Below are 10,743 nucleotides of genomic sequence, written 5' to 3' on the forward strand. Positions count from 1 at the left end.
CAATAATAATGATTGGTGCAAAGACATTACAAAGAGACTTCCACTTATGCATAACCAGAAGCATATCAGCCTATTTAAGAGATGATTTAGACTTTAAAGTCTAATTATCAAACAATTAATTTTAATTACATTTTTTTAAACAAAACTGCAAACTTCACATTCCTGCTTTAACCCTCCAGAACCTCCCCCACCACCATATTTCCATTATAACTACAGACATTTTTGTTCTTACAAACTGGAAGAAGAGGTCAAATAATTTTCTGTTGACAGAAATAATATTTTTTTGGAATCGTATGGACAATCAAGTCTTTTTTAAATGATAAGTGATTATGCTTTTAATATTTCGCATGGTTTTCTTTATAATGCTGAACACTTTTAATTCTGACAAATGCTTTGTTGGCATTAGTGCATGTTTTAGGAGAATATCTGCAAAGAATCATCCACAAAAACCTAGTAAGAGCGCCATTCACTGATCTTGTACGGTAGGAATGTTGAGCTTGTGCCTGCATTTATTTTTTTCATGCTTTTTCTGCAGAGCTGGAATCTGTTTGGAAGGCAGAAGACTAAAACTATGCACATGGCAAATGAGTATAAATGAGACAATGTTATAAATAAATCACAGAAGGTGTGGTAAATTTTGATCTAATTGCATCAGAAGGGGGTGTCTACAAACTTTTGGCTATACAGTGCATGGGTTGTTGACAAGTGATATATGTAGATATAAATGATTTGTTTGGGGAATGTTATATTTTATGACTCAAACTTGTTCTTCTGAGCTCTTCATCATGTTTAATCAGCTTTTACATTTTGCACTCCACTTATATAGTCCTGCTGTATTTTTAAAGAACACATAATATTCTATCTATCTATCTCTGTCTGTCATTTCTTATCTAAATGTCAAAGTGCAATCGAATTGAATGGGTGTTATATAATATTTATTTTTTTAACATTTCAATTTGAGTTTCTTTTGAACCAGGAGTAGTATTTTACATTGATAGGTATGGCATTTTAATATGCTCATAGATGAAATGAGAGTCCATCATGAGATGATCTACATGCTGAAGCATCACACTGAACCTACATCTTGAGGATTTTAACGCTATTCAAACTGAATGGACCTAATTTCATACATTCATAAAACCCGAGGCTTTGTTCTGGGCTTTTATTGAGCGCTGTTGGAGTGAAAATGTTTAGTCTGGTGGGCTTGTTGCTTCCTGTTTTTATATTATTGTGGTTGCAGCTAAAAATATGAGTACGTGAGAAGCAGAGACTAACTTAGCATTTCCCTTTCTCATTCTCTGCCTACTTTTTTCGTCGTTCTCATTGTAAATAAGGCATAAAATAGCTTTACGCAGTCAAATTTATATCGGCTCATGTTCGAGTCTAAAGTTTGCTAAGACTCCGTTAGCTAGCATATTAGCACGCTATGCTAGCTGACCACCAGATCTCTACACGATGTAAACATACAAGAAAACAGTCTACTATTATTTTATTTATTTTTGGAGTTTAATCCATCGGAAACCACTCCAGGACCGAGTCTGGAGAGCAAAAAGCGTCTCAGGTGAGTTTGACAGACATTAGCTCGATGCTAACGAACGAAACTCATGTTTTAAGCAGTTTAACATTTTTAGACATTCGAGTATGTTTCAGTCACTATACAGTTTAACCTAAACGAATGATAAATGATGTACTTTGACCCGTCTGGGGTGTTAAATGTGGTTGAATTGACGTGGAGGTTTTGCATTAACTTAAATTATACAACAATCTTCAATACATAGTTTTATGCGAGTTTACATGGTTCACATTTAAGATTAATTGTCAGTGTTTTCCAACCTTTGAGCATGTGTCTTAAAGGTTTCTGTATGGAAATATATGAAATCTGTCATTATAAGTTGACATCAAGGATCAAAACCATTCAGGTGTAAATGATAGGTGTATGTATATGATGGCAACATGCACCATTACACTGAAATTAAGTTCATTTTTAACTTAAAAGTGTAATTATGTAAATATATAGGGTCATTTAAGGCTTTAAATAAAAGAAAAATAAGCAAAACACAATGCATCTAATTTTTGCCTTTAAATTAAGGATGCACAATTGTCACATTTACAGTACGCATCGAACACTATCATGCAACAGGCCCCAATTTTGAGCTCAATGTAATTAGTGATGAATTCTAGGTTCATATTGTCCTGAACTCTTTATTTAAAATTCCCAGACGTTGTCTCCTACAGTCTGAGGAAAGCTGTCACGTCTCGCCTCTGTGTTTCTATATTTGTCTGTTCTGTTCTGTCAGATTGTATGTGGGAGACTTTTTTTTTTCCACTCTCTTTGGCAACTACCAGCTGGATATCAGATGAGTCAAGGCAGATTTAGTTTTAATTTAAGCTGCTTACACACACGCAGTCGTCCTGCACTCTCCACATTGCCAGGATTACACTGAAGTCCATCCAGTACCATTTGGTATTTAATATGATGCGCATATTTACCATGTTTTTCAATGGATGCTCAACATTTGGTCTTTTAAGATATAAGGTTCATAAAATAAGTGGTTGATGCTGGTTATGACTCATGCCACTTAGTGGCATTTATTTGCACCCATCTACTTGATGTAATAACATCTTGATTTTGATTTCAGCCTCCGTCGGGATATTTGCCGGAATATGCCGTGACGTGTGGGTCAGTCTGTGAGTTCGAACAGGATCCTGTCAGGTAACGTTTCCCCCACGCCTGCGAATAGAGAAGGACATGGACAGCTCAGTCACCCTTTGGCAGTTCCTGCTGCAGCTTCTGTTGGATCCCTGCAATGACCAGCTCATCTGCTGGACCAATGAGGACGGAGAGTTCAAACTGCTGCAGGCAGAGGAGGTGGCCAGATTATGGGGCGCCCGCAAGAACAAACCCAGCATGAACTACGACAAACTCAGCCGGGCTCTGCGTTACTACTACGACAAGGTGTGTATCGTCAGCAAGCATCTGAAACATCTCAGCAGTCAGCAGCTCACCTTCATGTTGGTCTAAACTTTCTTGATGTTTTGAAGAATGTGTAAAAAAAAATTCTGTTTTGAATTTTAGAAAATCACAGCTTCATCGGAATGGTACGAAACTTGGTGACTTCTATGGCATTTGGAATGTGAACACAAACAAATTGAGCCATAACAACTCAGAAAACTGAAATAAGAGAATGAAATCAGATCAGACCAAGAAGGAATCAGCTCTGATAAAACATTCCTGTTCATTTTTGTTACTTTTTATAGAATTGTACTATTTTGTGTAACAAAATGCTTTCTCTGTGTTCAGGTTTGGCTGTAGTAAAAACTGAAGCTTTAAATCAACATTTCAAACCAAAAAAAATCTAAACCTTTACAAAAAGTTGTATTTTAAAATGTCTAAATATATATCCAAACCCACAACTTAATAAAAAATAACTTAAATACATTTATATGAAAATATAACATATAAAAACTAGAAAAAAAAACTTATAGATTATAATTATAAAATAATAATTTTTCATTTTTGGATAAACTCATCTTTCAGGCTTTTCTGATTAATCTGTTATGCTCATATATTTAAATCAGTGTTTATTATAATTGCTAGCTTTCAGCCCTCTCGTCGCCCCCACACTCTTCCATCAGTTTTGTTGTTGTAAACACAATCAAGTCACTCTGAACTGAAACAAGAGGGTCACCGAGCCCGTTAGTGCAGTAAGAAAGCCGTGGCTTCTCGCTAGGAGTTTATTCTTGAATGGGAACCGAGGTTGTGGTGCGCTAGCTTTTTTAGCCTCATCTTGGCACCACAGGGCAAGAAGTATCGTTTTTCACATTCTTTCTGGTCTCTTAACATGGGTTCATTTACTTAATTGCATGCTATTTTGTTTTGTCCAAGTGAGAGAGTGTAGAAGAACGCAACAGACTGGATTGCAAAAATGTACATGCAAGACGTTTTGGTTGACTTGTTTGGGTGATTGCGTAGATATTTTTAGTTGTATGTAGGACAAAGTACAAGGACAAACTCAAATAAACATGAATTTTCTCAAATCTTCTCTGTTTTTTCCTTGCAGAACATCATCAAAAAAGTAAACGGACAGAAGTTTGTGTATCGTTTTGTATCATACCCTGAGATCCTAAAGGGAGATATCATGGCCAGAATGGAGGGTGCAGGCGGCGGCTCAAACGGACCTCTGCCCCTCTCCGACAAACCTGCAAACATCTCCAGGGATAAAGACAGCAAAGCCGCCCCAGACCGGGGTGCAGGAACACCTGGTCAGTCCAAATCGTCCGGTCGGAATGACTATATCCACTCTGGCTTGTATACATCCTTCACTTTGACCTCTCTGCAGTCGGGAACACAACTTTTTAAATCCATGAAGATTGAAAATCCAGGAGAAAAGCTGATGGAGAAAAAGGCAGCCCAGGAGTCGCCCCAGCCACCCACCGTCATTAAATTTGGGACCATGCCACAGAGCAGACACACCACTCCATCTGTTATAGGGAAGCCTGAACTTCCGGCACGAATCGCCCAAGTCCCACTGTCCGCTCAGGCAGAACCTGAGGCCAAACAGACCGCCGTCTCACATATAGTGTGTGCGTTTGTGGAGAATCCCACCTCAGAGAACGCCATGATGGGCTTCCCGCTCTCAAGAATCTCTTCATCGCCACTCACGCGTTCCCAGTCGCCCTCCTCTTCTCCGATGACGGATTCCCAGGAGCTGGTGATTGACAGTGAAATTGAGTCCCTCTCCTCACAGCCTTCAGAGTTACAGCTGCAGGTATGACACTTAGTGCTGATGCCTACTTATGCAGAAGGTGGTGTGTCGAATGCTACAAGATAAACTAGTAGCTTTGAGGAGTTTTTACTTTGCATTTGCTTTTATTTCTGAACCAGAAACATGCACAAGAAGATTTTAAAATGAATCAGGAATCTTTAGGCATCTCACGATTCGACTGTATTTTGATTCAGAGAGTCGCTGTTGCAAAATGATTCTTCATGAGATTCGGTTTTTGGTGGCTCTTAGTAAATACAATGCTACCTTAGAGCCTGTCAGCGTGTGTGTCTTGTTTGTAGCATATGCCTTTTCAATAAACAGAATTATTAACAGTTCATTTATGAATAATTGATGTAGAATTGAAGAAGAATTTACACTGTGAAAGATTTTACTCCACCAACAGCAATGCAAGATGCTATTTTATTTTATTATTTTTAACAGTTGAAAAATTGTGTTATATATTATTTGGGGGAAGAACTGTCTAAAATGTTTGTTTGTTTATTTGTTTAGATTTTTATTTAATTTATTTGGATGCAGAACAACCAATTTAACAAAAGATTTTTCTCAACCAACAACAATGCATTGTTAACTTTATCATTTATACACATACGCACGCGCACACCCATGCGCACACACACACACACACACACATATATGTGTCCGAAAACCAGTCTGGTGTAACCACCATTTGCCTCACAGTGCAACACATCTTCGCATAGAGTTGATCAGGTTGTCCACTCCTATATATATATATATATATATATACAGGGTACAACAGTTTATATATGTATATTTTTATATATGTATGCTGTTATTTTCAATTACAGGCAATGGCAAAATTAGATTTTGTGTGGAAATTTTGGCAATATTTTATGTTTATGTTGTCTATTTGTTGTAAATGTAGCATGAATAGGGCTTGAATCACTTTAAATAAGAATGTAATAATTTGCTGAATGAAGAATATTGTGTAATGTAAATATTAAAAACGTGTTCATCTCAATCCTATTAAAATTCTGCAGTGTATTGAACCTCGCAAACAGAAGAACATGCTCATCTTTTTCTCCCTGTCTTGATCTATCAGGACCAACCCACCTCTGTTTCCAAGGATCTCGTACTAGTGTCTGAGATGTCTAAATCTCCACTGCGCAATCTCAGCGGAAAGTCAAAGAAACCCAAAGGCCTGGAGTTGATGCCCACGCTGGTGGTGACCAGCTCTGACCTCAGCCCTCTCAATCTGTGCAGCCCATCCCTTCATACGGCCTCTCTCACCCCAGCCTTACTGCAGGTCAGTCTCCTCCTGACCTCTCCATCACACATGGACAGTGCTGTTTTTTTTTCTGTCATTGATTTGTTAGAATCATCAGACCATCAGCAGTTTTTGTGTCGGGTCACATTATCTACCCGTCTCACTAGAGGTATATCCTCTTGTGCAGTTATTTGCTGTTGCTGCCTCACTTCTCTTATATGCTTGTTTCACATAGAACTGAGTATAATTTTCAGGTTTCTTTGATGAATAGAAAGTTCAGAAGAACAGAATTTATCTGAAATATAATAAAGAATGAATAAAAGTATTAATTTCTATAACCCCCCAAAAAAACAACCCTGGCTCCAAGCTTTTGAATGGTATAGTATGTAACATTACAAAAGCTTTTTATTTCAGATAAATGCTGATCTTTGGATTTTTCTATTCATCAAAGAATCCTGAAAAATGTACTCAGCGGTTTTATTCATAATAATAATAAAAAAAAGAATATCAGCATATTTGAATGATTTCTGAAGGATCACGTGACACTGAAGACTGGAGTAATGATGCTGAAAATTCACCTTTGATCACAGAAATAAATTAAATTTTAAAATATATTCAAATAGAAAGCAGTTGTTTTAAATAGTAAAAAGTATTTCACAATATTACTGCTTTTGCTGTATTTTGGATAAAAAAATTTTACTTTTTGGAAAAAATCTTACTGTTCAAAAACTATTGACTAGTAGTGTATATAAAACTAAATGACCAACAACAGTTAATAAACAGTTTAATGTGTGTAATATGCTTGCAAATGTAAGAAAGCTGTTGTAAAAATACAAAAACTGACCAATGATGATACAAATCATCTCCGTCATTACCGTGTTGTTTAAAATAAAATTACTAATTACAACTAACATATTTTTTTCTTAAAATGTTTGGCCATCCTGAACACGAATATGATGAGGTCTAATAGAAGTCCTTTTGGTTGCATTAATGCAGCGGTTCTCAATTCCAGTCCTCGCGCCCCCCCGCATATTTTGCATGTATCTCTTAGTTAACACACCTGATTCATGCGTGCATGAATTGGCATGGTCCCTACACAGTGTTCAATGCTCCCTACTCCCTGAGCATGGGAAATCCCTTTATTTCACTTCAGAACATTCATTCATGGATTTGTGCAACATCTTCACACACGGATGAGTGTGACATAATATACATCTGTAAATATATACAATTTAAATTCACGTCTCGCACACTTCAATGCACTTTGAACATTCGCTTCGAACTGTAATCATGGCGGAATATCCTGTGATGTCCACTTCGCAGGGCACTTACATTCGAATAGAACACACGTCTGAAGTGATAAGAGAAACATACAAAATGTGCAGAGCTCGAGGTCTGGAATTGAGAACTTCTGCATTAATGTGATTTGGAGACACTAGAGGGCAGTAGTGCACCACTTGAACGCGTGATGATGTGCCTGGGAGACACTCATTGGCTGTAACATGATCGTGATCATATGGTGAGTTTTAGCTAGATGCTGCTTTGATGGATCACCTCGTTAAGACTGCACAATCTTTGCAGATACGAGCACTCATACAGCCAGCCCTAGAGGATCAACCTCCTGCTGTCTCTTCAGCGAGATGAAAGATGAAATATACTATAATTTAAATCTATTATTTATGGTTTTTTGGGGAAATGCAGCACCCTTGCCCTGTGATTAATACTTATTGCTTCTTAAAGTCTCATTAAGCCACTTTTAATTAAACATTTATATTTCAGGGTTATGCCTCTTACAAATGCTTTGTGCCACGAGTATTTGGGAAGGCATCTTTAATGAATGCAAGCTGGAAAGAGAGTCATTTTGTATAAAGGTCTGAAAAAGTTCACATTTGTTGCAGACACCCCTGCTGCTCACACCCAGTCCACTCCTGTCCAATATCCATTTCTGGAGCACACTCAGTCCGGTGGCACCCCTCAGTCCCGCCCGGAGACAGGGCACGCATACCCTCTTCCAGGTGAGCTTGAAATTGTTTACTAAGTTAATGGCAAGACTACAATCACATTTTATTATTTTGATTCAAATCACATCATCTGAGAGTACCACAGATATTCCTTTCTACCGAAAATGGTGCTGGTGCTCAAACCAGCCTGTGGTTCCCACTGATTAGAGCAAGACAGAAATCATAAGCCACACGATACGGAGATTTTAGTGAAAACAGCTTTGTCCGAATATAATGGGAGTGATCTCTTTGTTCAAGGTTTAGAAAGAGTGAGTTGTTTAGGATTCCCACGGTCCTGGAAATATCGGGGAATTTCAAAAGCCTTGAAAAATCACTCTTATATAATATATATATATGTATTTGTTGATTGTTACTTTATGATTTAATAGTTTAACAGCTTTATTATCAACTCAAACCATCCGTACCAAAAAATTTAGGTATGAAAGTCTAAAAACTAATGTTATTTTATTAATATTTATATACTAGTTAGTACTTAACAACATTTCAAATTAGTTATATTTTTTGTTTTTATTGTCACTAAGCTTTGATTTTATTTTTTAATTAATGTTTTAATTCAATTAAATTTGTATTTATTTTAAAATTTTAGTTAATTTTAGTCCTTCTTAAACTTTCAGTTTCCAGGCAATATTAACTTTTCAAGTTTACATTTTTTCATGTTATATTTATACTGGTCACACTTTATTTTAAAGCTGCAGTCCATAACTTTGTTTTGGTAAAAAATGATCCAAAATCAATATTTGAGCAAGTACATAACCAGCCAGTGTTCAAAACTATTGCCTTACTTTAGCCCGATTCACAACGGGTAGCTTATAATAATGTTTTCTAATTTAAGTGGTACGGTAGGTTTTTGTGGGAAATTCGAGCATGGCGCTGCGTTATTACGTCACGTCTGTAAACAAAGAAGTTGTCCCGCTAGTAGGCTATCGCATTTGAGGATCCTGCAGGTGACGGTTAGTTTAGCCCTTTCTCACAGCAGCTAGAATAATTAAATGAATCATTTTGATGACGGATTGTACTCCAGAAAGGTTTATGAATTAAATTAAGTTATATTCCAGTTTTAAATGTGCTTCTGATTACAGATAGCCTGGGATTACACAAGATTTGTATTTTACAGAAAACCAGTTCGAAGGGAGCACGGTTTGCTTTTTGGGTTAAAAGAATGTCTTAATATGAAATTCAGATGGCATGACAATTAGATATTAGACTGTACAGAAATTGAAATCTAGACGCTAATACACACTATACGTATAGTCACGCAATGCTGTTGTTGTTAACATGAATAGTTTGAGAATAAAGTATAACAATAATACTTTGCACGGTCTGATGTGATATGTGATCGTTAGATTTAATCACCATTGGTAGCGCCATTTATGGTAATGCGTTTTTCCTCAGTTGGTCAGAACAACAGTGGCAGACTTGTTACTGGTTCAGATGGCAATATACGGTGAAAATTCTTATTTGGGTCACATATTCCAAGATGTAGACTAGAATCTGTGATTCTGAAGTACAGTAAATATCCACACTGGTGCGGTGACTTCAAAACATTAGATTCATCCACGCTGGAGCCGTGCCGACTCACAACCCCACGCAAGGAAGATAATTCCGCAAGAAACTGCAATTCCAGGTTTTCAAACAGAGATGGCGACAAAGAGGCAAAACTTACGGACTGCAGCTTTAAGGTCCAATTCTCGCTATTAACAAAAATTAACTACAACTTTGCCTCAATAAACTCCTAATCTGCTGCTTATTAATAGTTAATAAGATAGTTGTTAAGTTTAGGTATTGGGTAGGATTAGGGATGTAGAATATGGTCATGCAGAATATGTGCTTTATAAGCACTAATAAACAGCCAATATGATAATAATGGTCATGCTGATAAGAAACTAGTTAATAGTGAGAATTGGTCCTATACTAAATTGTTACCATTTATAGTATTTTAGTTCATTATTTAGCTCTTTTGCAGTTAACGTAATAGTTTTAGTATCAGTTAATGAAACCAACACTGGTAAAATCACCTTTAGACACATTGAGATGTTCACAATTAAATCATAATATTCCAGAAAGGATTCTTTCAGTTTTTTCATTCTATTTCTTTTCCTTTTATCAGTTTCCTTCTGTCCTAAGTTCCACGCAGTTCTCTGTTCCCGTGTATAACTTAGACGGCACCAACACGCCCGGCCCTCTCTCACCCGACCCACAGAAGACATAAGAGGGGGACAAAGACCAGCACACTTCATCTTTGCCTCATTTTCTTGATTGATAAAAACAGATTAACCTCATTCTGTTCACCTGATCTGGCACCCTTCAGGTAACAAAGACTTATGACTGCCGTTTAAGCGTCAAGAGCATCCGTTTGACTCTTGAACCTTTGTGATGTCACTGATACTTTTCCTTCGGATGTATATCAAGCCATCAGATAGTGTCTGCAGGACACTGTAAATCTCTAATTTCTATTTTTTAATGCGCTGGTCTTCAGGGATTGGCTCTAGTGTGACTAAAGTAGATGGCTTTTGATCTGCACAGCTGCCAAAATGGGATTTCATCGTAAAACATCTATTGTTTGATCATTAGATTGAATTTCCTTGTGTTTTGTTTCTTGTGGAGCTCAAGACTTGGATCAGACGCAGAAGAGATTCTCACGTGACGTCGGCACAGCAAGATCCTTGTTCTGCTTTGGACAAAGAGGGATCGTTTTGTACATAATCCAACA

At 37.1% G+C, this 10,743-nt stretch overlaps 1 protein-coding gene across 2 annotated transcripts; it reads left to right on the plus strand.

Moving 5' to 3' along the window:
* The first annotated feature begins 1,019 nt into the window (after positions 1 to 1,019).
* On the plus strand, positions 1,020 to 10,358 carry LOC306855068 (ETS domain-containing protein Elk-4-like). 2 transcript variants are annotated; one of them, XM_079393500.1, is made up of 6 exons: positions 1,020 to 1,561; positions 2,640 to 2,956; positions 4,062 to 4,769; positions 5,848 to 6,051; positions 7,911 to 8,027; positions 10,141 to 10,358. In XM_079393500.1, the coding sequence occupies exons 2-6, from the start codon at positions 2,750 to 2,752 to the stop codon at positions 10,240 to 10,242; spliced, it is 1,338 nt and encodes a 445-aa protein (XP_079249626.1). In that variant the 5' UTR covers positions 1,020 to 1,561; positions 2,640 to 2,749; the 3' UTR covers positions 10,243 to 10,358. The 2 variants fall into 2 exon arrangements, with proteins under 2 accessions (XP_079249626.1, XP_079249625.1); XM_079393499.1 differs by lacking the exons at positions 7,911 to 8,027; positions 10,141 to 10,358 and having other exon boundaries at positions 5,848 to 6,452.
* The last annotated feature ends 385 nt before the right edge of the window (positions 10,359 to 10,743 follow it).

Source organism: Barbus barbus (assembly GCF_936440315.1).
Source record: "Barbus barbus genome assembly, chromosome: 35".
Classification (NCBI taxonomy): Eukaryota; Metazoa; Chordata; class Actinopteri; order Cypriniformes; family Cyprinidae; genus Barbus; species Barbus barbus.

Bases quoted from the DNA above. Each gene is read 5' to 3' on its own strand.
- LOC306855068 (XM_079393499.1), top strand. From the start codon at position 2,750: ATGGACAGCTCAGTCACCCTTTGGCAGTTCCTGCTGCAGCTTCTGTTG. The intron at 2,957-4,061 runs GTGTGTATCGTC...TTTTCCTTGCAG, and splicing joins TGCGTTACTACTACGACAAG to AACATCATCAAAAAAGTAAA. The intron at 4,770-5,847 runs GTATGACACTTA...TTGATCTATCAG, and splicing joins CTTCAGAGTTACAGCTGCAG to GACCAACCCACCTCTGTTTC.